At 43.5% G+C, this 27,407-nt stretch overlaps 2 protein-coding genes across 14 annotated transcripts in view; one reads left to right on the top strand and one right to left on the bottom strand.

Annotated features, from left to right (window-relative positions):
* The first annotated feature begins 7,921 nt into the window (after window positions 1-7,921).
* C7H11orf58 (chromosome 7 C11orf58 homolog) lies at window positions 7,922-14,418 on the top strand. Its single transcript, XM_075426496.1, has 5 exons — window positions 7,922-8,052; window positions 8,319-8,399; window positions 9,727-9,787; window positions 11,531-11,640; window positions 12,850-14,418. The coding sequence occupies exons 1-5, from the start codon at window positions 7,993-7,995 to the stop codon at window positions 13,057-13,059; spliced, it is 522 nt and encodes a 173-aa protein (XP_075282611.1). The 5' UTR covers window positions 7,922-7,992; the 3' UTR covers window positions 13,060-14,418.
* A 7,574-nt stretch (window positions 14,419-21,992) lies between these two features.
* PLEKHA7 (pleckstrin homology domain containing A7) overlaps window positions 21,993-27,407 on the bottom strand; it is a 187,896-nt gene continuing 182,481 nt past the window's right edge. For 11 of the 13 annotated variants that reach the window (XM_075425434.1, XM_075425435.1, XM_075425437.1 and 8 more), the window contains 2 exons: window positions 25,206-25,314; window positions 21,993-23,544 (listed from right to left, as the gene is read on the bottom strand). In XM_075425434.1, the coding sequence (XP_075281549.1) occupies window positions 25,217-25,314 (98 nt within the window). In that variant the 3' untranslated portion in view covers window positions 21,993-23,544; window positions 25,206-25,216. The remainder of the gene's footprint in view (window positions 23,545-25,205; window positions 25,315-27,407) is intronic. The other 2 variants (XM_075425431.1, XM_009935266.2) reach the window with 1 other exon arrangement.

Here is a 27,407-nt window from a genome sequence, read left to right as displayed (position 1 = left end):
GGAAGTATGCTAAGGAGTGGTTTGTCCACGCCATTTTCAAATTGCCTGATATCTAATTCCCTAAGAGAAGGAGATGGAAATGTTAGATTCCCGTTTCTTTATTCTGCTTTACTACAGATGGGTGAAACAGAAGATATACGAAAGGAAGGAACCACTGAGTTTTCACTCTAAACAAGCACAATTCATTTTGATAATACTGAAGATTTTGTCTCATCAGTCAGACTCACAGTAGAGTAATTGAATTTGGCAGATACTTTCTGTGAAACGTCTTGTCTTTATTGGTGCTTTTATGTGTTAGCAAGCACAAAAGAAAAAGAAGGAAAAGAAGTGAGATATATAAAGCTATATCTTCACTGCAATAAAAATGATTTTTACTCAGGTACAATACTCTAGCACTGTACCATGTACAGTGGTAAATGAAGAGGCCTAGTCAGTCTAATACGATGTCAGAGGAAGCAAAGCGCTCGACTTCCTTATTTTGATGTAGCTGGTTCACATCAAGTCCAAGTAACATGGTTGGCCTTGACTGGCTACACTGATACAAAAATTGCCTGGGTCCTGTCTCCACTAGGACTGTACCTAGAGAAAGGTGTCCTAACATACCTTTTATGATGTTAAAAAATGGGGATATTTTAAATCTTTGTATTAAGGACAAAGCCCAATACATGCAATGGTACTGAAAGCCTGCACAGTGCTAGGTTCAAGGACATTATTTCTCCATTCTTTGTTTTCTTCATTCGTTAAACTAGGGCAACAGTTCTTTTCTCAGTGGTATTGAATAATGGCCTGTTCTGCTAGCCCAGAAATAAAAGTAAGTGAAGATAGTCTTTGTATTGATGTGCTGCCTGTCTTGTTTACAATAGAAACTAGTTTGTTTTTAGAAGGGAAGTGTTCTAAGAAAAGCTTTTATAACAGGTTCAGAAATATAAAAGCCATTTCAGGATGAGGACATCTCTATACTTTATTTTGTTAGTCCTTGAAAGGGCTTTTTAAATGTTAACAGCTATGACTGCCTTCCCTCAACTGATGCTCCCTTCTCAGCAATCCTTCTGTTGACACCTCTTTGTTTGCTCTTAGCTTGTCTCCCCTTCTTCCCAACCCCTTAAAACAAAACTAAGCAAGAGCTTGGAACTGAACTTTCGGCAGACATCAGGCCAATAAAACCTACTGAATAAGTATGTTGCATAAGTCAGATTTTAATAACAAAAATTTCTTTCCCCACCTCCAGTGATATATAGAATATTTTCCACTCTGTGGCAACCTCTATATATTGCAGTGACAACTACTAAGCAAAGCTGGTCAGAAAACAGGAGGCATTTGCAGCTTAAAATATGCTGAAAGAGATGAAACAGTTTTGAAATGCTAGGGTAATGTCCTGCTTCCATTTAAAAAGAAATAAAGCTTTCTGCCTAAAACAAATTGAATTTCGACTGCACACTTAAAGTAGGTGTGTGCATACATACATACTTCTTTTTTTATTTCAAGCTAAAAAAAAAAAACAGTAGTTTCCCTGTTATGCTTTCCTAAAGTCAGATACTGGCAGCATTCCCTGTCTCACGGTGATATCTGCTTTGAGTATCAGAAGTTCATTAGCAATAATTAAAAATTCTACAGCACTTGAGAAGAGGTTGATCCTATTTTATATGCCAATGTCAGTTAGTATATTATAAATTACAGTAGTCCAATTACACTATAGCTAATATTTAGCACTTATACATTGCTTTGAACACACACTGTGCAACCCTTAATTAATTCTTAACACTGGCATATAGATATATTATCCTAATTTCACAGACAAAGCAGAAAGGTGAGATAATTTGCCAAAGGCCACTTCGTCTTGGGTGGAGCCAGGACTATAACAGGGGAGGATTCAACCTTAAAACTACATCTTCCAAGCCAGGGCTGTCCTGTATCTTGGACACCATGTGATAGTTTTACTACTGCAGCTTAGTTGGTCACCACACAGCAAAGACATCCTTACCATACCACACAATGAAAAAATTCTTCAAACATGAAACTGTTTCTGCATGATCTAGTTAAGCCTCAGCTTTCCCATACCTAGCTTTCCTAAGCCGTGGTCTGCCTGAAAATTTTAATAATACAGACTGCTGAGGTTCAAAACTTGGAATTGGACTGGGGTGAAAAATCTTCCTTAATGTAGTTTTTCTGGTATTTCCTGTAATGGAGCTGGAGTTCACCTACCCTCCACCCCCAGAGGTGGTTCCCATACACAGACTGGAGCTCACTACAGAAGCAGAAATACATAGAAAAGTATAAGACAGAGTATAATTGTACATGACAGTGAATAATTTTGTTACCTTACTTGCCATTTCAGCTCATCTCACTCTCACCTTATTGTCTATCTATGTTCAGTTCCAACAAGAAACGTCAGTGTTCCTTCCTATTGTGCTTTAGCTATACTGACAGACATTCAGCTGAGGTCTGATTCCTGCATTGTAGCTAGTTTCTGCTTCATGAAAAAAATCTCACCTCCTGTGAACTGAATTTTAATTTCAGGATAGTGTCTTCAGAGGGACTACGTCAAAGAAATGTGGAAAACTCACATGAATATTGCCCAGGATCCATACCTACTGTTTTGTTTGTATTCTAGAAGTCTCACACACTGGAGAAGACAGATCTCTTCTTAGAAATCCAATCCATCTTGTTCTCCTATAAATCACTACATTTCTCAGTTGTTCAAAAGAATACAGCAAATATATTATTGAATCCTAGCATGATAGGATTTTCAGAACTCCTTTCTTATCATTTACTAGTGTTATTGGAATTATACAAAGCTCATGAGTCACACAGCCTCAGAATTATCTGTAGTATCTCCATAAAGATAAGTGAAACCTTTACATAACCAGTCTGCTACTGAGAGAATCTGCATTTTTGTCAGCAGTCAGATCACTCTATTTTTAAGTTATCCTGTAAGTAGATGGATGCCATTTAATGTTAGGGTTGTATTTGTTTATTAGGGCACCTCTTTTCTGCAAGAGAGCATTTTTATCCCAAGTGAGCAATAAACTAAGGAAAAAAAATTTTGTAAAAGATTCTCACTAAAATATCATCAGCACATCATTTTTCAAAATGGAAACAAAAACCAAATTAACAAGCCATTAGTCAGCCATATGAACATTAGTACATTTCAGTTGTCCTGAAAAAGACTTGAATTTAACAGTAAGCCACAACTAAGACCCAGTTATAATAGCTGATTTAGAGTTTAACAGTCTCATTTTCTTGCACATTTTTTTTCCAAAGACAAACCTTCTCAATTTATCCCATAAGGAAACTGTAGCCATGAAGCTAAAATTTCACACTTGTTTTTATTAAGGAGCAGGTCTTTAGGCATAATAGTACAGAAACGGTAATAAAAGCTTAACTTAAAATTGAAAAGGTAAAATGTCACTGTTGTTAGATTACCACAATCCCTAATAAGTTAACAGACTAAAATGCTGATAGATACTACTCCAAGCAATTGAGTTTTTAATTTATGAGGTTCTGTTATTTCTACATTTTTTGCATTTTTACTCCCCTTGCGTTGGAAAGAGTTTTTAAATACTGAAAATTAAATTAATCCATTATTACCATTATTATATAATATTCTATACACTTAAATACATTAAAATGAGGTTAAAGTTGTAAATATAACATTCTCTCATCTTAATTCTCCCTTCTGCTCTTTGTATTTGTCTAACAACTACAGAAGTTGTAGAAAGCAGGTGTAACAGCTGTGCCTTTCTATTTGATTTTGCACGCTCAAACAGTGCAGTATATGTGAACATGACTTTCAACACCACTATCCTAACGCTGTTCTGTATAAATAATGAAAAAAAAAAGATAATAAATGAAAATAATGATATTCTACACATATCTTTAACTCTGAATCTACCTACCCAGGAGTCGAAGGCCTATATCAGCACATATTTACAATTATTAGATCTGCTGAGCTTTTGTGCTCCATCTTCCAGAATAATTTTCTTGTCAACCCTTCTTTCGTATTTCAGTCCTACAAAAGAACGATGGGTGACATCTGAATAATAAGGCTCAGGGAAAATGTTAAGAAATATCAGAGTGACTGAAGAGCTTAATTGCCATACTCACAAAAAAAAACTTTGTAATGACACATTTTTAGCTCTGTAAGGAGGAAATTCATAAAGACAAACTTAGCTAGGAGCAGTTCATCCCCCAAGCACAAAGGTTCCTCTCAAAGAAAGTTCAGAGCAGAAGCCTAACTTTAGAAGTCCTATAGGAATTTTTCATTCAACACAGCTGCTTCTGCAGAAAGACAAGCTGCTTGCAAGGAACTGAACACCCTTCCTTTATGAAACATGTTGTCACAGAATCACAGAATCACAGAATGGTAGGGGTTGGAAGGGACCTCTGTGGGTCACCTAGTCCAACCCCCCTGCCAAAGCAGGGTCACCTACAGCAGGCTGCATAGGAACTTGTCCAGGCGGGTCTTGAATACCTCCAGAGAAGAAGATTCCACAACCTCCCTGGGCAGCCTGTTCCAGTGCTCCGTCACCCTCAGAGGGAAGAAGTTCTTCCTCATGTTCAGATGGAACTTCCTCTGCTTCTGTTTGTGCCCATTGCCCCTTGTCCTGTCGCTGGGCACCACTGAAAAGAGTTTGGCCCCATCTTCCTGACACCCACCCTTGAGATATTTATAAGCATTTATAAGGTCCCCTCGCAGCCTTCTCTTCTTCAGGCTGAACAAGCCCAGCTCCCTCAGCCTCTCCTCATAGGAGAGATGTTCCAGTCCCCTCACCATCCTTGTAGCCCTCCGCTGGATTCTCTCCAGCAGCTCCTCATCTTTCTTGAACTGGGGAGCCCAGAAATGGACACAGTACTCCAGACGAGGCCTCACTAGGACAGCGTAGAGGGGAAGGAGAACCTCCCTCGACCTGCTGGCCACACTCCTCCTAATGCACCCCAGGATCCCATTGGCCTTCTTGGCAGCCAGAGCACACTGCTGGCTCATGGTTAACCTGTCGTCCACTAGGACACCCAGGTCCCTCTCCGCAGAGCTGCTCTCCAGCAGGTCCGCCCCAAGCCTGTACTGATGCATGGGGTTGTTCCTCCCCACGTGCAGGACCCTGCATTTGCCTTTGTTGAACCTCATCAGGTTCCTCTCTGCCCAACTTTCCAGCCTGTCCAGGTCACGCTGAATGGCAGCACAGCCTTCTGGTGTATCCACCACACCTCCCAGTTTGATGTCATCAGCAAACTTGCTGAGGGTACATTCTAACTCTTCATCCAGGTCGTTGATGAAGAAGTTAAACAAGACTGGGCCCAGTACTGACCCCTGAGGGACACCACTTGTCACCAGCCTCCAACTAGACTCAGCGCCGCTGATGACAACCCTCTGAGTTCTGCCATTCAGCCAGTTCTCTATCCACTTCACCGACCACTCATCCAGCCCACACTTCCTGAGCTTCCCTAGGAGGATGTCATGGGAGATCGTGTCAAAAGCCTTGCTGAAGTCGAGGTAGACAACATCCATGGCTCTCCCTTCTTCTACCCAGCCAGTCATGCCATCGTAGAAAGCTATCAGATTGGTCAGGCATGATTTCCCCTTGGTGAATCCATGCTGACTACTCCTGATAACCTTATTTTCTTCCACTTGCTTCATGATGGCCTCCAGGATAAGCTGCTCCATCACCTTTCCCGGGATGGAGGTGAGGCTGACCGGCCTGTAGTTCCCTGGGTCCTCCTTCTTGCCCTTTTTGAAGATTGGAGTGACATTGGCCTTTCTCCAGTCCTCGGGCACCTCTCCTGTCCTCCAGGACCTCTCAAAGATGATGGAGAGTGGCTCAGCAATGACATCCGCCAGCTCTCTCAGCACTCGTGGGTGCATTCCATCGGGACCCATGGATTTGTGGGCATCCAGATCGCTTAAGCGATCCCTCACACAGTCCTCCTCGACCAAGGCAAAGTCATCCTCTCTGTGGGCTTCTTCTCTTACCTCCGGGGCCTGGGATTCCTGAGGGCCAGTCTTAGCACTGAAGACTGAAGCAAAGGCAGCATTCAGTAGCTCTGCCTTCTCTGCGTCCTCCGTCACCAGGACACCCGCCTCATTCAGCTGCGGCCCCACATTGTCCCTAGCCTTCCTTTTGCAGATGATGTAGTTGAAGAAGCCCTTCTTGTTGTTTTTGACATCCCTTGCCAGCTTCAATTCCAGGTGGGCTTTGGCCTTCCTTGTCGCATCCCTGCACGTTCTGACCACATTCCTGTACACTTCCCAAGTGGCCTGCCCCTCTTTCCACATTCCATGGAATGTCCATTAGCATCTTTACACTGTGTGCAGACCTACGTGTTATGGGACTTAGGTGCTGCTTTTTCAGTGTTACATTTGCCCCTAATCACTCTTTGCAGTGTGGTCTTCTTGCCTTGCCGATGACTACACCTGGCATTAGCAGGTACAACCCACCTTGTCCTTCTTTCCCTCTAACCTTCGATATCCAAAAAATTCCTTGATGGAACACAGAGCTAGACAGGTGGGCAGACAGACTTACTGTCTCAAATCCAAAATGCTTAACAGTTGTAGTGACAAAAACAAGGAAAGGGAGAATAAAACCTTTTGATTAGAAGAAAACAAGCCAAAGAAACCACTAAAGATAAGCAGATGCAAAGAAATGCAGCTTAGATCACTGCAAGCTAAACGAAAGCTCCGATTCAAGCCAACTGTTGTGAAGAACTGAGGATTCAGGGCATATTCTGACCACCTACACGAGATGATTGAGGGAACAAGCACACGTAATTTATGGGTACTGCCGTGGCTGAAGTGACCGCCTTTCTGCACACGGATGACACAAATGTAGTCTGACAACCACTCAAAAAAGATCTGCTTAAGACACTAACTTTAGCTCCTCCACTTAACAAGAAAATTTCAATCATTTGCTTTAAATCAGTTGTTAAGCAGGTTCCATTAAGACTACACGCACTCATGCGTGCCCATACCTGTCATCTCGAGTAGTTTACCACTTTCTAGTTTCAAAAATCCTGAAGCAGCCAATGTTGAACCAGCCAGGTTCAAGCTGCAGTATGAAGTTTGCCCAATTTCAGCATGCACACCTGAGCCTCCTGGCATGGCGGGCTGCTACATCCCTGCCACGGGTACATCCACTGCGTGAAGTGAGGGATTAAAACAGAGGGGGTTTCCTTAACGCTACGGTGAGATGACCTAAAGCTGTGCCTGTGCACCTCCCCCGCCAATGAAGGCAAGCACAGGCTCCAGACGCCAACATTCCGCGGCAGCCCTGCCGAGCTGAGCTGATTCTGAGGCAGGCCCAGGTGAGCACAACGCCGGCTCGGCGGCGCCGGGAGCCGGGGGAAGCGGCGGGAAGGCCGCGCTCCCCTCGCGACTGCGGCCGCCACCTGAGGCGCGAGGGAGGAGTGGGCGGGGGCCGCTAACACCGCCTTCAGGCGACCGTTACCCAACCCGAGGCGCCGCCGCGCGCCGGGGGCGGCCGGAGCTCGCGTCCCCTCAGCGGGGATCACCTCAGGCTCCGAGCCCGCCCACGCTCACACGACAGCGGGAGCGCAGCCCCAGGGCCGGGAGCCCCTCGCCCCCCTCGCTCCCCCGGGGCACTTCACGCCTGACGCCACACTGGGGCGAAGTCCCGGTGACCGGCTGCGCTGCCCCAGCAGCCACCCACACCGCCGTTGCCGTCCGGCCCGGCCCGCCCCTCCCCCAACAGCTGCGCGCGAGCGACGACATGCGCCCGCCTCCCCGCCTCGCTCCGGAGGCGGAGCGCGGGGGCCGGCCCGCGCCCTGCCAATCAGCGGGCAGAGACGCCCCCCGCCGCCGCCGCGGAGCCCTGTGGGACGGGTAGTCCCCGCCTGCCCGCGCCGCGCCGCCGCGGGCTGGGCGCGAACTACCGGTCCCGGCGCGCCCCGCGGCCGCCCCGAGGCCGTGACCCGCCGGCGGCCGAGGGGCGTGGCTCCGTCAGGAAGGCGGCAGAGGGGCCCGGTCACCCAGCCGCGGCGATGAGCTCGGCCCGGGAGTCCCAGGGCCATCACGGCCTCAAGCGAGCGGCCTCCCCCGACGTAAACGGGCGCGGGGCCGGGGGCAGCCGCGCGGCGGGAGGGCGGGAGGTGGAGGCTGGGAGGGGGCCCGCGGCGGCGGCGCTCCGGCGCGGCGCCCCGGGACGCGGGGAAGGCCGCGGCCTTCCTGGCCGCCCCCTTCGTGGCGCTGACGGCCGTCCGGGGGCCGCGGCCGGCGGCGGCCCGGCGGGGGAGGCCGCGGCCGGGGGCGAGGGGCCCGCGGCCGGGGGCGAGGGGCCCGCGGCCTGTGTCAGCGTCTGCTCCTGCAGGGCTCCAGCAGCTGGGAGGCGGCGGACCTCGGCAACGAGGAGCGGAAGCAGAAGTTCCTGCGGCTGATGGGCGCTGGCAAGGTGAGGCCGCCGCGCTCCGCTGGCCGCGGGCACCGGGGGCCCGGGCGGGAGGAACACCCACCCCCACCCGGGGGGAGATTCGCGTTGTCCCTTGGCGCTGCGCGGAGACCTCCCGCGGAGGCGGCTGGCTGCCGGCCGCCGGGCTCGCCGGGGCGCGGGGGGGAGACACCGCCGAAAGGCGACGTCGCGTCGGGGCGCTCCTGCGAGGAGGGTTTGGGTTTCGCAGCCGCGGCTGTGGCGTCAGCAGCGGCGTGACGCAAAACGTCGGTGTGAGGCTGTGGAGCCTCCGCTCCGCGCCTCCTGCCCGCCCCGCGCCTCCGTGCTTCGCGAGCAGCTGCCGGTGCCGCCGGCCCTGGCGCTGCGGAGAGGGTCCGCGGTAGAGGCCAGCCGTCCCGTGCGTGCAGTCCGTCTGCCAGGCTCTCTCCCGCTGGAAAAGAATCAAAGATTTAAAAAAAACGGCAGCTGACAGATTGAACCAGAAAAACAATGCAACTAATTAATCCAGTAAATATTTGTAAAGAGAAAATTCTCTAAAACAATATTCCTGCTATGTTTTTTGCAAAAAAAATGCTGCAAAGTCAGCAAAATACAATATTGCTGTTTCCACGTACAAAACGTTTAGTATTGCAATTCTGCTTACCTTCACGAAAAATAATGTCACTTGTACTAGCTTATTTTACTTGAATACAGTATTTTTGTAAGCTAAAATATTTTACTGTATTAAAGAGGTGAAAGTTAATACTCCCTAGGGGATGCGTATACAGTACCCTAATTAAAACATCGTCCCACCGCTACTCTGAACGCCTGCTTGGATGCTTAGCGCTGCTTGGTATGTAATGCCTGTTCCTGCCTATAGGGATACGCTTGCTGATGAGCAGCTTCTGAGCCAGTCAGTGAGGGAGCACTGTGAAGGTCTTGCCTGATACTGTGACCAGTCTAGGAGTGGGGTGGTCGTAAGATGTGCAGGCTGAACTGTTGAGTAGCGCCAGAGAAAGAGACCCAAAGGGTGAATTGTCAGACCCTAAACTCATGCCTTTCCAGCATTGTATAGTGTAGTTTTCCTGTCAGTGGCAAGAAACAGAATGAAATAGAGCCAGCTTTGGGGTGTAGGAAGAGTAAAGAGTATCCAGTTGGTAGGATTTCTGTTTCAGAAAATTCAACAAGACAAAGTTCATCAAGAGGCAGCAGTTGTTAGCTAGTAAAACTTACAGTCTTACAGTTGGTTGTCGAGGTTTGACAGCAAACCTTTTCCATTCAAGATTTCCAGACTGTTGGCAGAGCTGTCAGTACACCCTAAAGCTCCAAAACAAACTGCCTTTTCTTTTAGAAAGAACATACTGGCCGCCTTGTTATCGGAGACCACAGATCAACCTCTCACTTCAGGACAGGTCAGTTTATCCAACAGCTGATACAAAGTTGGACATCTGCTGCTTATTTAGAAACGTCCCCGTCCTTTGAACGTCGTAGATACTGCAGGGAGGGATTTCAGGTTTCGTGGCTGAAGTTGAAGACAGGTCAGGCTGGGGAGTTGTAGCATTTTCTAATTTCTCTTGTTAGATTGCTGACAGTTTCTCTGACTGCACTTACTTGCCTTCTGAAGTCCAGGTTCAGCAAAGTACTTGATGGTCAGTTAAACTTGTGTACAGATGCCCTGGAAATCAGGGCCTATAGGTCCTCAGTCTTACCTTGCTATCAAAATAAGAAAGTAATGTTTTATTGCTATTGGTACTTAGCAATATTATACTCATTCCTTGCTGCCAGATATGGGCGCCCAAACCTCTAAACTTTGCATGGAAAAGAACAGGGTTGATGCCTCCCCCCACCTGGTTACCTATTGAATAAAAAGCTCTCTGCTTTAAAGCAATGAGGTAGAAGCTGAAAAGATCTGCAGGGTCATCTTGCCGATCGGCAATAACCTGATGTCATGTAATGTGTGACCATGGTACCTGCTTATCGTGCTTGCTTAGGCAGTAAGTCAAAGTACATCGAAACCAAGCTGGGCTAGACTGTCTGAGAAAAGCTTTGATAAAACTGTATCAAATAGCAACTGCCAGAGTTCCAGAACACTTCTTTCCCTGATATGCTCCATTAGTAATTTTCCAGTGATGAAAAATTATCTCTGGACCAAAACAAGCCTGAGGATCATTCCAGGTTCTGCTGTTAGCTTGCAGAGTGACTGAGAATCACTTCCTTATGTCTGAATTTCCTTGAAAAAAAGATGATGCTTCCCCTGAGGAGTCATAAAAAATCAGTACTGCTTTGTTATTAGCAAAAAGTGAAAATGCTGTTTTTTCACAAAAAATCAGAATTTTCTTAACACTTTACTTCCTTGTCCAATATACAGTTATTGTACTTTTATAATAACACAGTTCTAACTTACAAATGAGGAAACTTGAATTTGCGATACAAGTTTTTAATTTTACAGAGATACAGATTAAAAATGAGACCGTTGTAGGCCCATCGGGGGAGAATTAGAGATTGCAACCTTTTACAGAGTATTCTTAACTATTTTAGACAATATTTTCCCCCAGCAAAAATGATTCTTTATCTGCTTCTTCAAACAAGTAAGTAAAGGACATGTAGAAGTAGCTTATGCAAATTAGTCTTTCTGGTAACTCCTAAAGATGGAAAAATACCGTAGAGCTGTAGTAACCACTCCTGATAATTCAGGATGCATGAATACTCAGGTGCAGCTCTGCAAACAAGCGTGGTAGTGTTGCCCTGACGTCTGCTGCTATGTATTAAACCTGGTTTAGTCACAGTAATCACATGTTACGTATTGAAGGTCAGAACCTTTCTCCTTGCTGTGACATGTTGCAGTAGTGGCAGGAAGCAGAGAAGTCACACGGGTTACACTTGCCGTGTTTAATAGAACATACACCGTGCACAGGACAATTCTCTGCATCAGCTCTTAGCAACCCGTCTTTGTATCAAAGCAATTCTGCTTGCACACTTGCTGCGATTGCTTATAAATCTGATGGTTTGTATGCAGTAATAATCCATTAGTTTAAGATGGCTAAATTTAAGCTTTTTCATGTATATATTGATAAACTTTGAAAATGTGACTTCATGTAATTTGATGTCTTTGTTAATTTGAATGAACCATAACCAAAGTCCACTGGACAATGCAGGGGAAGAAGACAAGAAAATGAATGAGGAACTGGAGTCTCAGTACCAACAGAGCATGGACAGCACGATGTCTGGGCGAAACCGGCGCCATTGTGGACTTGGTTTCAGTGAGGTAGTAAGTTGTTTGTTTCCGTAATGATCTGGCTTTCACTTCACTCAGACAAGACGATACATGGCTTAAATCCAATCGCTGCAACTAGTGGCAACCTTCCACAGTTTGGGTTAAAGGACAGGCTTACAGCAGGCACTTGACCCCTGTTTGTGTACGCTGTGGTGGCCGTTCAGATGCCTGGAAATGATCGATGCTTCTCACTGTTGTGAAAAGGGATGCAACGTGCCTAACGCTCTGTAGTAGGAAAGGCTGATTAGGACAGAAAGTGACAAATACATTAAATCAGGGTGTGGCCAAGGAACAGGTAAGAAGGCAGGATAACCATCAGCATTGTTGCTGAGAGCTCGTTAGCCTTAGCTGCTTGTTGCGGTAGGGCACATGGCTCTCTGTGGTCCCGAAAAGGAAGTGGCTGTGGAGGGGTCGGGCGAGGGGAAATTGCTGTGCAGAGTCCTCCAGTGAGCTGACACCTGACTGGTCTTGTGCTTGCAAGGAATTTCACAGGAACAAGCAGGAAGAGAAGCATGACAGAAACCCAGAGAATTAGGTTATTAGGAACATGTCTTCCTCTGCCAATTGCAAAGGTGCAGTAATTAATTTTTTGCTAACTTCTAGCACCAATTACTGCATTAAAGCATAATTGATGTTTCCAGAGCGAGCAAACCCCCCTGTGCAGCGCTGGAGGCTTTGCTCTTTAGGATCATGAACAAGATGCCATTTTGGGATTGTTCTTGTTAGCAGTATCACTGGATTACTTCAGCATTCCTCATGCTGCAGTGTGCTAAACTTACTTCCAAAGATCAGCCATGAATGTGATTTATTAATGGTCTAGCCATTAGTTTAATTATATTTCATTCCATGACAAATACTCAAGTGTCATTATGTACTGTGTACACCAAAGTAAGAAATTACTGAACTGATGTGAAACTTTTCAAACTCATTTAATGGTGTCTTTAGGATTTCTGCTGTAACTAAATAAGAACGTGGCTGATGAAACCACAGATGTCGCGGTTGGTACAGTTGACTGCTTCAGTGGAGTTGCTTTCTGTCTAATAACTTGTATATTGAAGACCTGTGTTCAGCAACAGAGCCCGTTGTAGCACTAAAATGACAAGCACCATTAAACAAAACATTCTCACTGGGAAATCTTGAAAGCTGCAATGGAGTTACCAGGAAATAATGGTTTATCTGTCTGATAATCTCAACTTCTAGTTTCAGGAAGGTGATGACCAAGAGGAGGCAGGTGGACACTCCTCTGAAGAGAGTTCAGACGACTCCGACAGTGGCTCTGAGTCAGAGCAAGAGGAGTCTGCAGAGGAGCTACAGGCTGCCGAAAAACACGATGAAGCTGAGGTTCCAGAGAACAAAAAAGAAGCAAAAAGCAACTATAAAATGATGTTTGTTAAAGCCAGTGGTTCATAACTCCAGGTGTAACAGCTTTGTATTTAAAATACAGTAAGCCTTATTGTTACAGTGCAAAGTGGAGGACTGCTACAGCACAGATCTTTGTATTATGATTTTAAAAAGACCCCATTAGATGACAAAAAAGTAGTATTTGCTTTCTGTTGCCATGAATAACGTTTTTATGGGCACAGTGATATTACTGGTTTTTGTAAAGTGTACGAAATACTGGATGGAGAAATAAATTCTTTTTGTCCCTGCCCAATCTCTGCAATGTTATCTAAACTATCCCTCCCCTCTTACTCCGTGCCAGATAAGGAGACTTCATGTTAGTGGTTTCTTTAGTTAGTACCCTGGTCTTGAATTTTTAACTATTAAGATTACATGTGAATTACTGGATGTTGCGTTAGTTGTAAAATACCAATATCAGCACTATTCTGTGATGTACTAGAGCTTTAAACAGTGATCTTGTCTGTAGATGCTAGAGTTGACAGGACTAAGAGGAGAAATCACTCACTCTTGCGACTGTTAATCCATTTGAAGTCCTGCCGCAGTTGCAAGGGAGAAGATGTTTTAGAAATGTAATACAACAGAAGGCTCCAGTTGCTGCTTTGGCTTTATAATGAGGGGGACAACCTGTAGTTCTTAACATCTTTCAGTAGAAAAGAGTGATTTTTGAATTACTGGCTCTTGGTTATAGCACTGAGCTGTTACTAAAAATAACTCCTCCCAAAGAAACCAGTTTATTTTGAAAGAGAAAATATACGTTGATAAAGAAAAGGATATACAAATCATTTATAGCTTTTTTTAAATACAAAACACGAAGTTAAGCACACAAGCCCTTCTTCTCTTGTCCCATACATGCATCACTTGGAGATCTGAGTCAGTTTTCACAAAAAGGCTGTACCTCTCAAGTAAAGTTGATATGCTTGAGGAGTCGGGAGTTCCAGTAACTCCTTCCAGCAGGAATTAAGCAAATGTATAGTTTATTGTATTCAAGTAATTAATAAAACACCAGAACTTTTTAGCCTTTTTTTCCTCTCAGTACATCAGACAGATCAACTGCCTCTCCTTGCTGGGAGAACAGAACACGTGATCTGTACCTCGAGTACAGCCTCACTGTGCCACTACGGTGTTTCAAGAAACCCTCCAGGTGCTGGGGGAGAATCTTCCATGGCTGTATGCAGTTACTGACGTGGAGAGAACATCTGCAAGCCAGCTGGCTTACAGGAAAACAGCGGTGTGTACTACCTGTGTGTAGGTTTATTGAACGTAACCATTGCAGCATCAGTTATTGGGGGAGGACTTGGAATAAGTTACAATATGGAAAAAATAAAAGTAATAATGATTGTAAATAAAAACTGAGCAGATGTTGATTAATCTCTTTTACTATATTTGCATTTAATACAAAATTTTTCAAAAAAGTCTTTCAGTTTTAAGAACAACATTACAGCAGCCACTTACACTCAGTGATGGGTACTTGATTTGTATGGATTTTTTTTGTTTTCCCAATACTGGAAGCTTCTAATATGTAGATAAAAATTGAAGTTGCTTGTACATTGTAAAGAAAGAAAATCTCACCATGACTTAGGAAAGCTGCTCCATTAGAAAGAGATAGAGGCCCTCCCCGAAAGATCAGCTGGTTAACTTTCCTAATAGACCAGTACTAGTTTTTTCCTATTTGGACACTCAAGCTACACTTGAACCAGCATTTCACTGTTAAAATTCTTTTAGATGTGACTGCTGGCTGTTCGTTGCCTGGAGTGCAATTACAAAATTAAAGTGTAGGCTGCAAAGGGCTGCATACACACCGACCTCTCTGCCTCCCCTGTGCCAGCACTGAATCCGGTGCTGCTCTCACAGCCTGACCCTCCGCAGCCGCCCAGCATCCACGCAGCTCTCTGGACTTGCCCATCGGCACACATCTGGACAGAGACTTATCTTCAGAAGGTGGCAGAATCCATGGCTGCAGACCCACCCTCCTGGGCAGAGGGCCCTGCTGCTCTCCCACTAGCCTCAAAGGAAGGGCACGGTGAGACCTCGCCAGAAGGCTTTCCTCTGCAGTGCAGCCAACCCGGGAAGGCCCAGGAAAAGCAGATCTGGCTGGCCAACAGCACAGGCTGCCACCATGAGCACCATCGGGGGCTCTGCCCTGAACCGATTACAGCCTCCTGCCTCGTAAAACAAGTTTGGCCATCAGTTCCAAATACAAATAAATAAACCACACAAGGATAAAAAATAAACTGAAATTAAACTGTTCTGGTAACAGCTCTTACCGGGGGGTGGGGAGGTGGGGAAATAACCCAACACAACTTCCATTCCCCAGACATATGACACGTAGTATCGTGAACATCTGATGAGGTTCAGTGCAACTCACTTCTGATGCTGACCTAAGACTCACCTGCTCAAAACAGGAAGAGTTCTACGCAATCACATCTGGTTCTGTGTAACATTTATAAACGTATTATTAAGACCTTGCAGATTGATCTATGAAGCAGCCCAAGAAGCTTCACCATAGCTATTGAGAAAGGCTGATTTAGTTCAGTGTAGCTTGCGCAGTACATGTTTTAATTCAGGAGTCAGTTTAGCCACGTTTGGTACAATAGCATCAGCAGCAGTGGCAGGGATAGTAGCAGGATGGTTTCAGCTCTCATTGGAGACAGAGAACACAGGAAAACTAAAGGTTGGTGTCTCGGCTGACTCTAGTCAGACCTTGGCTTTCTCAGATTGGTATGGAAGGAGCTCCCAGAGGTGACAGCAGAACACAAGCAGACACCGAACCATAAAAAAGGCAACTGCATTTCTCTTTTCAAACAAGATTTGGCCACTGGAACGCCTCGATTCAAAGACCAGCTTATTTCCATCTCAACAGAAAGGCAGAAGTCTACCCATACTCCTACCTGACTGAGGAGACAACCGACCAAAGTTAGATCTGTCACAGAACAACCACTGCATCTGGTGAAAGGTCTCGCCCGTTTCTAAACCAGACTGAAAATTTACCCACAGAAAGGGCAATGCAGGTGCACTATCAGCATTTGGCTTTGGGAGACTGAAAACACTTGAACAGGTCAAAAGCCCCGGTGCACCAGTTCCCCTTCCATTTGCCTCGGAACAGTGAATGCCTGAAGCTGAGCACCATCACAGCCCTACTGCCCACAAGGTCCTCCAGTCACAAGAGAGGATGCTTCTGAGCCAGGTAAAAAGGGATTCTCAACATCATACAGGGATTATTCGAGGCCAAGAAAAGCAGATCTGTAAATTGCCCTGTAGCTTTATGCAACTGCTTTACAGTTTACTCTCCCTTTCTTCCTGAAGAGGAGGCTGACAACTTGACTCCTGAAAGCACAATTTATAGGCCAGCTTCAAAGCTACAGGTCCTTCTAAGGCTCTGGTTGGGGAATTCACATCAAAGACGAAGCACACATGTTGTTCTGATGCCAGAGAGGACGGTTGGTAGAAATCTCTGTGGATTTGCTGCAGTCCCCAGAACAGGGATTGAATTATGCACTGAAGCCGCCTCTGTAAACTGCAGGAGACAAAGAGAAGAAGTGGCAGTGCGGTATCTCACAATCAAAGCCTGGCACGGTTATTTGCATCCGTCTCTTGGAAGCTGTCAGGGGATTAACAGAAGGGACATGTGTCAAGGTACCCCCACCGGAAGGACAAAGCAGAAGCTGGGTTGGTTTGCCTTTAAGCCTGCCACCTCAACTGCCCTTTGCCTAAGAAAAATACCTGAGCAGTACATTGGTGTACAGCATCACGATGGGCAGGTAAAAGTTTCCTTAGTTTTTGCACAGATTAAAGAAACAAAATACTTCATAATTTAATCTAATTTGATTTGGTTTTGATGTGCAGGTGCAGAATGAGATCACACTGACAGTTTGTGCTATTATCTATCCAAATCCAGTACCATTTATGGTGTCCATAGCTCACGAAGGTCTAGCTGAGAGAAAACAAAAAAGAGAAGAATAAAAGGTAACATACACCAGAAGAGGGGTTTTGTATCATCAGTCAAGCAATGCAGGGGCTCATACAAAAAAAACTTCCTTGCATTGAGCTTTTTCACAGCTGTCCACCTTGACCTGCAGGGAAATGTCTCTCAGACCGTTACCCTAAGTAAGTGCTCCTGGCTCCTTTTCACTCTCATATTTATTGCTAAAGCTTTAAAAGAAATGCAGGTGAAGCTTTTGATCCTTAACAGGTTGGGGCCAAGTCTTCCTCTTCCCATTACAGCCACCAAAATCTAGTAATTGCGATCTGTTTGTACAGATGCAGTAACAGAACATCTCTTTCCAAAATGCATTTTGTCAAAAGGCTTCTTCTTAACATACAACATTGATACTGGACACACACACACAAGAAGAGATCAAATTTACACAGTAGTCAACTGATGGAGCCACCACCCAGACCCTGAATAAAATCTGCATATAAAACCATTCGCCAAGTAACTCTTCAACTCGATTCAGTGAAGACACCTGCAGAGTCCTCAGGCACACAGAAAGCTCTGAGCAAGCCAGGGGACACAGCTACACTCATGAGATGTTGCGCTCTCTTCCCTCCGAGGCTCTCATCCATGTCAGGACATGGAAGGCGAGCAGAGCCGCCACTCATCTCGGGAGCGGTCCCGCAGCTTTTGCCGATTCTGTGTCTCAGCACCAGACAAAAGGAGAATGGGATCAACGTGTGTGTGTGTGTGTGTGTGCGCGCGCGTGTGCGCGTGCGTGTGTGCGTGTGCGCGTGTGCGTGCATTCACACCTCAGAGACACTACAGCTGTGCTGGGCAGAAGACAAAAATCCTGTTCCATACTGGAGGAAGAATATGCTCAAAGGCACAATACGGCAGAAGCAGAGACACAGAAGAACTGGTTTAACATGAACTAAGCAGTCAAAAAAGCCAGCAGAACAGATAACACAAGAGACAAAGAGAATTAGCAGTGACTTTTCTGATGTCAACTTCTCCCCCCCTCCCCGGGGTACGACTCACTAACTAAACGTAGCCAGCTGCTTCATTTTGTTCGGGTTACACCTTGCAGAAGCTATCGGCCAGGGTTTCAAAAGACCTCCCCACACCTCCCGCGTCTCACGAGTTCAACCAGAAGACAAGGTTAAGGCATTTCTCGACTCTGGCTCTAGAAATGAACCCAAGCCAGCCCAAACCCTGCGACAACAGCAGAGAACTGGGGGCAGAGCCCACAGCAGGCCCCACAACACTCCACCTCGTGCTGGCACATCGCAGCCCCCAAGGGCGCAGCGCTCACTCCGGCCAGGCTCTGCGCCGGGGAGGACCAGCCTTTTCCACCCCTGGCTTGGGGCAAGCTGTTTCCACGGGGCAAAAGAGACTTTCACTGACACTAACCATTCTTAACTGCAATTTGGCTTAAAAGCACAGAGCACAGCAGCTGGCAATAGAAAGATAACTGTCCTGTAACCAAAACACTACTTCACAGTCATCCGTGCTTCTCTCATTCACCCACTGCCACCACTAATGCTCTACTCTTGCTGCTTCTGTACCAGGACACCGGACTTTAACTTGCCAGCTATTTCTTCTTCTTACCTCCTCCTCTCCAATTTAGACCAAGTCCCTTCGTTAAAGCATTTTTTGCTTCTGCCCAAGTCCATATATTCCAGCTCCTTCAACCATTTTACTGTCTCTTACTTCAGACCACCAAGCTGTTCTCCACTCTAACCTTCAGCCTCTTGCTTAAGTCTTGTTCGCAGATACATCTCTGCCATTATTTCCTACAAACTCACTACTCCCCTTTGTGTTCATGATCTCTTCCTTCCTTTAGTGCCTTCTCATGCTACAGATCATGGCCAAAGGCTGCTTCTACTCAGCAACAAGAAAGCAGCATTGTCCTTTAAGCTTCCATCTTATAACACCGTGTTTCATCCGTAATTCTCCAAAAATGCTGTCCAATTCTGTCAGTGTTTTCTTTGGAGGCTGTTTTACGCTCTCTGTAAGGCAACCAGGAGCACCGAGTAGTAAATAACAAGTAAACAGTGCACAAACGTGCACATACACAATACTGTCTGGTTTTATTTACTTTTCTAATTAGCACTTCAGCTAATTAGCACTTAGAAATTAGTTATTCTGCCATCTCATAATTTCATGATAGGCTTTACAATTCTACCTTCCTCTTAAGTTTAGCTGTAGCTTAACATTCAAAGTACGGTTGTTGCACAGAATACCTCAACAGACTCATATTAAAAATGCTCTTTAAAATTCCAAAGCTTTGAACTAAAGAAATATGGCAAGAAGTTTTCACGGAAAGTTCATCTCAGCTGGTTCAATTCAGCTACAGTTAAGCTGCACCTTTTCAAATAATGGAAAAAAATGTAAAGGGGTCAGACCCAATCAATACAGTTGTTCAAACAGAATTTCAGGCACTGTGATGTGCGTATTTTTTGTGCTCTTTCTTTGTACTGCTCCGCTATGAAGAAAGGTTGCTTTTGCTACTAGAGAAATAAAAGTCTTAGCCTTTCGAATACAGCCAGAGAACCAATGGGAATGTTTACCCGGTGTGGAAAATATAGCAATTTTTCATGTTCTTCTTGTGCATGGCTTTGTTCTTTTTAGAACTACGCAACATACACACACACACACAGAGCACAAGCCAACACTTTAAAATACCCGCAGACAGACACACATCAGAGGGGTAACATCAGATCACGCCTTCTACATCTTCGAAGTTTCAACACTAAGTAAAATCCGGTCTTCCCTTCCTGTAACATCCACAAGTTAATTGCTCAGGCACATGGGAAATACAGGGGTTTACAGAGGGGAACAGATGCTGATATAAAACACACACACATGTATTTGAAGATCTGGAAATCAGATCAGTAAACGGTGCAAGTGGAGAAGTAATGGTGTAAACAATGCCAGAACGTATCGGGAGGGCTCTGCCTCCTCAAAACACCAACCCCCCCCTCCGAAAGCTACGGGGCACCGGAGACCACCTCGCTTGACCTTTCACAATTTCTTTGAAATAGCAGCACACAAGTTTAGCAGGATCTTTCAGCAGCTTTTAGTTCCAGGCAAAAGCAGCTTTCCAGACTAGAACCCCTTAACACAGTTGCTTCCTGAAAAACCTTTCTAGCTTGGTTTTCTTCCCAACTGTACCAAAACAGCCTGGATGGCTTGAACTACTGCTACCCTCCAGTCCTTCAAAATAAGCAGCTTTAGAAGCACAAAGACAAGCAACAGCTCTATGGCTCTACAGGATTTCCTAACAGCCCAGCAACGCCTACAAACTCCAAATAACAGGAGTGGAAAAAAAGGCGGAGGACAGCTATGCAAGTTCAAACAGGTGAAAGCAGTGTGACTTATGAGTATCGGGCTGTAGCTCTATCAACTCAGCCGTGTAATAAAATTTTCATAATTTTAGTTGAAGAAACTGAAAACAGATGTATAAGGGAAGGGAGTTTGCATCATTTTTGCTTGGTGTAACATTACAAGACACTAATTAGAAAACAGCGCCTTCAGAAGAAGAATGGATACTGCTTTCTAATGAATTTCTGTTTAATTATAATTGGTCCCAAACAAGCTGCTTAATAAGCAGAGGAAAAAGCAAGCCATTTTCAGATCGAAATTATATCAACCTGTAAGTAGACATCATTTTTTCCTGTCTTAATATCAGAGAGTAGTGTGTAACAGCTACAAAACAGCATTTTGATTAAAAGAAACAGAACTGAAAAACCAAACTGGCCCACAACACTACACGCATATGAAAATTAGTCCTAATTATTTAAAAAATACACCCATCCCTGCAAAAAGGATGGTCACTAGAGAACAGCATTTCACATATTCAGTGCAAAGTTTTGGAAGAAAAATTATGTTGATAATTTTTTCCCAGATACAGGATTAACTATGGACACAGAACAAAATCTTTAGAAAGGCTAGTTTTGTTAAAAACATTAATGGCATAACTATTTAGGGCAAAACCCTTGTCTTTCATGCAAACGTGAATGAGCAAAACGTGTGCGTGTGGTCAAAGGAACGAAAATTCACACCTCCCACAACCTGCAGAGCCAAAGGGCAGTGGACGGAATTCAGAGTCGATGGCCGCTGCAGCTCAGGAACCCAGGGCTGAACACCCACCAGTTATGGCCACATACTCGTCCCTCCTGCTCAACAAAGCCCTGGCGAAGGAATGCTGCTTCACTGACCCACGAAACACGTGGTCAAGGGCTCCTTTGTGTGCCTGACAAACAGCACGAGCCTGTCACAGGCAGCTCAGCTCCGAGGTGCTGCCGCATGAGTCTGAAGGTCAAGTACTTGCACTCTCAAATCCTCGCTCTCCAGTTCGCAGAGTCAACACCGAGACACAAAAATACTTCCAACCGCTTCTTTACCCTTTGTTCTAGAGATGAAGTTTCTGAAGAATTAAACGTTTCCACTGGTCCCCACCAAACTGATGTCATTTGAGGGAACTGCTGCAGTGTACATCACTGCCGGTTAGCCGCTACTGAAATGGGCTGTGCCAGTGGCCCACCAGCCCTCTCTTCGGTCACTACCCTGCTCACACACAGCGCATGTGTTACTGGGTGATGCCTCCAGGGTTTTTCTTGGTTTTTAAACTGAAGTTACTTTTGATACTTTATGTCACCAGAACTGAAAGGGCTAGCATGCGTCAGACAAACCTACGTCCCTACGAGACAGGAAGGACAGTATCGTAGTGATTGTGTTCAGCAGACAGCCCTGAAAAATCTTTCTATTCAAGAATAAAGACAGATTTAATCAAATGCTAAGAAACACTCCTAAAAAAAAAGAAAATAAAAATGACACTTTGGTGTAGGGGGCACCTGATCCAAATCCCAGTGCAACAAGTGCAGAACTGGGGAACTTCAGTGGGATTTAAACCAAGAAGAGCAAAATGTGGGATCAGCACAAATGACTCGGGATGTTCAACCCTATGGACACTGGTAAGAGAGCAGATAAGACAGAGGCAAGAGAAGGCAGTTATGTTAATATTTTAATATGTACATATACCATTTTTCAAACTTACATTTTATTTAAATTAATGTTTTCTTGCAAAATATTCATTTATGCTTTCAAAACTTTTTATAAAGGCAAAAATAAATCATTATTTTGGCAAAATGTTTTGAAGTTGATACTGGCAGTATTGAGGTAAAATAGATTGCATTAGCTATATATATACTTTGAAGAATATTTCTGAGTATAGCGTTAATATAATATGATTTGTCTTAAAGTCTGAAACTTGAAGGTCAATCAGTTTTAAGGGTTTTGTAGCTATTACTTGAATACAGCAAATAAACAAGTTAGGGGTTTCATGAAATGCTGCAGAAGTATTTCTCAGTCCTTTCTCATCCAGAGCCGAACTCAACTAATAATTACGTAATATTGAGACATTTTTGCATGTCTTGCATTCAACGCCTACAGGTTTTTTTCAAGTAAAGTAGTTGCAGCAATTAATTTAATCTTCTTTTCTCCTTATGTAACTACCTCATCCTTTGCCCTTTACATAAGTAAAACACTGAAGTTCAGCACAGTTAAGCACCAGGTGAACATACATACAAAATCAGCAGGTGCCACATGACATTAGTTTTGCTGTTTCCAGGATAAATACTAGTCAATACATCATATTGTAACATTTATTGAAAAAAATCAAAATAAAAATACATATTTACTAGCAAAATGACACATCCTATTATATTTTTTTATTGCTTACTTCACATACTTTAATTGAAAGTTTTCTTCTTTAACATCTCAACTTTCAAAAAAATATAATTTGTTAGCTGTTTGTTACTGAGGGGACAGCACTACTGGCAAGAGCAACCTAGCAGATCACGTATTGACACCAGCAAGTTAATCCCACAGGATCAAAAAAGGAAACAGGAGTTAAAACTGGCTTTCATTATGGCTTCCGTGGAAAATTTCAGTGATACAGTGGTTACTGACATTTAGAAATTCAAGCTAAAAGTTCCTTGCAATGTATTATTTAATGGGCAAAAGGGTAGGTGACTAACTCTACAAAAATATTCACTCCAAACCACCCTTTCAGCAAACCTCTTGTTGGCGTTCGCGCTACCCATACCCTATGAATGTGCTCCTACGTTTGTTCAAATTTACATTTTTTTCATTAAACTTTACATTGTGCATCTGAGCCTGAGGGGGAAGTAACAGAATCTTTTAACATCTATGCAAGCAGTTTCTCTTAAAATGAATTCAGCCCTTGATTAAAAAAAAATGCTAAAATACATTGTTCTAAAAATACATTGTCAGTATTTTATAGAGTTTATTAAAAGTGCCATTTATTCATACAAAAAGTCTGAACTAAACTGAAGTCAGAATAAAATGATCTGCAATTCTCTTCATTTTCATAGAAAATCCCCCTATTTTTCTCTGAAAGTATTTCCAGAAGAACATGTCATCAGTCGACGAGTATCTTCACAGAAAGCTGGCAATGAGTCTCCTCTGCCTTCCACGTGGCATCACCAGGTGGGATTTGCTTTGAGTCTTATCTCAGTGTTCGCTTACTGCTTTGGCTAGCATGAAGTAAAATAAAACCTGGTTAAATATTAAAGTGAGTACACTAATGCCAAGCAGTAAGCACTTTCAGGAAACTTTTTTTTTTTTATTAAGACCTTCTGCAGTTTGACGGGATGAACAATTCAAACAGACACACCAAGTGAGTAATTCTCTCATGACGCCACTGACGCTCAAACTCCTGCATGTTGCTGGTTATTATTGCAACTATTTTCTTGATAATTTTCCTGAATAAAATGTAGTTTTTAACATATATATGCAGATATATTTCTATACTTACATATGTATACATGCGATACCCATGGTTTTAAGTCAGTCTGGAATCACAGAATGGATGGGGTAGGAAGGGACCTCTGAAGGTCATGTGGTCCAAGCCCCCTGCTCAAGTCCAACACCCTGGGACCGTACAGTTATTTTTTTGGGTTATTGAGGCCACACATGGGTACTTTATTCACGTGCAAAGATGACAGTAGTAATCTACTGGCATATCTCTGGATATCATAGTAGAGTCAGGTGTTTTTCAGACACAGCAAAGATGGTAGAATCTGGTCCTCAGCAAGATAAACTGAACCAGAAAAGCAAAGAGCTATTTCCATTATGTTCTGTAGAGGCTCCTAATGCCTATACAACTCTCCTGATGTAAATTTGTCATTTTTCACAGGCCTTGTTGAAGGCAGATCACTTGGGCCTTTCTGCTATGTGCTTTTTTCTTTTTCCCCAAAGATATTTGACTCAGATTAGCAACAATGAAAACAAAGGTATCTAAAGAATAACACTATTTGAAGTATTCACTCTACCAATCCCCTTTACTACTTCATCTATGCTTTACCTTTTTGTCCAACAGCAGGCAATAAAATTAGGCCAGAAGAAATCAGAAAGGTCAGAATAATTTCAAAGGACGCGTCTTAACTAGGGGCACACTTAGAAGGTAAGTATCATAGTATTTACAGGTTTTCCTATTTCAAATAGAGAAAACTCTGAAAATACTACTGGGAAGAGATGATACACATTTCTTTAAGGACAATGAAATCATACTTTCAATACTTGGAATGGCAAAATAACATAAAGAGAGACAAAAATCAAGTCTTCTGTTAATACAATTCAATGAAAAACACATGAAAGAGTCAAACACAGTATTGTAGAATTAATTATAAAGGGCCAAATTTTCAGCTCACCTCAATTAAGACTCCGATGTTAGTTGATGTGTGAGATACCAGCCCACAAACCAACCCCCTGCTTATACAACTTTTGTCTGCGCTTTGGGTTCTCGAGCAGCAGCCGTGTACACCAGGCGCGGGCAGAGACACCCACGCAGAGCTGTGGCAGCCACAGGGGCACACAGCACTAGCCACCGGAGTACAAATTGCTGCTGAAAATCTGGCCCCATGCTCCCAAGAGTACAGAAGTCTCTTTCCTTCACCACAGTAAGATCATGGAAGCAGCTTATCCGCAAAGAGACAGCAGTTATGTGCAGACTTTATCAGCCCACATGTTAGCTCATTAGAAGCAGTATTTACTACACAAGAATCAAAGGTTTCTGAAAAATAGATGCACGCGTTCATTTGGATCTAATTTAGGTTTAGTAAAAACGTTAAAATTCAGCAAGCCACAGAAAAGGCACAATGGCAAATCAGACATGCCGAGAGCAGTTAGTTCTTACTTTTAAGGTGTTTAAACAAATGTGTAGTGAAATCCATTGCTTAAGGGGGAGTGAGGTGACTGTGGTACAGAAGGTGAGGGTGCTTTAGATGGATAGGTCAACTGCTGAGCTAGAAGGGATCACATACAGGAATTAGGCTGCACAATCAAACATTCATATCACAACAGAGCCACCTGAATTTTCTACCATGTGAATAGGAAACCTGATTAGTAAGGCAATGAGGTGTTACACTCTTTTAGTTACATGGAACATAATTTAAAGAACATTTCTTCCTGCCTTTTTTTTCCTGTTACTTACATAAATTGTGCAAATAAACATTCCTGTTTTGATGAGAATATGGACAATCGATCTTAAGCTGAAGTTTCACTGGAACATTTTAAGGCATGCAACACTGCTATACCCTAATTAAGCCCTGGTTTTAAAACTGCAGTTCTGGAATAGCACCTAATTTGCTAATTTGATTTCAAGATTTCACTGAGGTTGTCCAGGTTTTCAGCATTTCCTTTGTTATATGCCAATGAGCAGAAACAAAAATAATGTACAGAAAAATCGCACACAAAAATTTACATATGCATATAACATTTTGGTTAGTACAGTGCAGGATATAGTAAATAAGTTTTCCGATCTCAGCTTGAAACTTCAGGATAAAGAATACAATAATTAAAACTATCCTTGTTTATAAAACAGAGTAATGGTATTGTATTTAAAGACCATAATCATAAAACTAAAGAGATTGACACCGAGTCTTAAATTCTGCTTTTACATTTTGGAGGGCCAAAGGTAGACCCATTTCCAAAGCACACAATTTAGGAAATTACTTCTTGATATTCCTACATATGATTTTAATTTTTCAGGTTGTTGGCATGATTTCAACTTACAAGGCTGATATCTTACTATGAACAGCAGAACTCTAAAATGCTGCTTTACAAGGATTAGATAAATGCATAATTATTTTATAAGACATTTACATTATCACAGCATCTTAACATAACTTAATGCTTCCCCCCCCAAAATGGGAAAAGTTAAGCTTCAGTCTTTTTCATAAGTAAATCTTTGTAAAAAAATGTAGACATTTAGTTCTGGATTTTCAGATACGGTTTGCAACATGGACCAAATGACAATCCATACTTAAAAAATAAAATTACAAAAATAAGAAGGTTAAAGAACCTGTAAAATTAGAATAAACGAGAATGCACAATCAGCTGTGCAAAGTATCTAATGATTTTCTTGTTAACGACTTTAGACCATTAGAAAATAGGCCACAACTAAAAAACCTGAACTCTTCTTACGGTTTGTATATTTTCTATTAAAACCAAACTACGCTAGCTTTTTTTGGAATTCCTTGAAAGGTGTTTGTTTTGAAAGGAGTACGTAATAATTGAAATCAAAGCAAGACACCTTACAAGAAGTGAGTATCTGAGATACAACAAAAGTGGCAAGGGAAGATCTGCATGGACATAAAGGTTTGGACTTCCTTAAAGAATCAAGTCCTTTGCTACTATGTTAAAGTTTTTTAAGTGTCTGAAAAACAAAAAGAGCTAGTTACTATACTTCAGAAAGAAAATTAAAAATCATCTTGCGACTGACTGCAAATGTTTTCACGCACCATTTAAACATTTCAGTGCCAATAGACATTTTAATCCCCTCTTTGGGGAGAACTAAAGAATTAGGAAAATTTCTGTGGTTACATATAGCTAAGAATACATGGTGACCACATTTTTGATATAATTACAATAAAAAAATCAAAATATAAACCAAAAAAACTGTAGCAATGAAACACAGCTACTACATTCACTATACAACGTAAAAAGATCAACCATATTTCAGTACTGTACAGTTACTGCTTCATGCACACCCAGCAGTAAGTTAATGGGTCACATGAAGACTTAGCACGGCAGGCACTCTGCTCTTGGTGTACTGACAATGAGGAATAATGTCAAGTATGGGCAGCATTCATCTTGGCTGGTCTTAGCTTCGATGCTACCTTTTCCCAGAAAAGCTAGAACTCCTGTGGCAAAATGCTGTGGTGGTTCATACCTCCTGGAACACAGAGCCCCTCTCCAGAACCAAGCTGTGCAAGTCCCTGTTACAGGGACCCGGTCACCAGAAGCGGGACCAAACTGCCTGCGGAGAAGCCGTTTTGACATACAGATGCCTGAAGGTCCAAAAGGTTATTCCCGAAATCCTCCCAAGATTTCATAG

Source organism: Opisthocomus hoazin, chromosome 7 (assembly GCF_030867145.1).
Source record: "Opisthocomus hoazin isolate bOpiHoa1 chromosome 7, bOpiHoa1.hap1, whole genome shotgun sequence".
Taxonomy (NCBI): domain Eukaryota; kingdom Metazoa; phylum Chordata; class Aves; order Opisthocomiformes; family Opisthocomidae; genus Opisthocomus; species Opisthocomus hoazin.
Note: the sequence above shows the minus strand (reverse complement) of the source record. Positions and strands in the feature narration are given on the sequence as shown.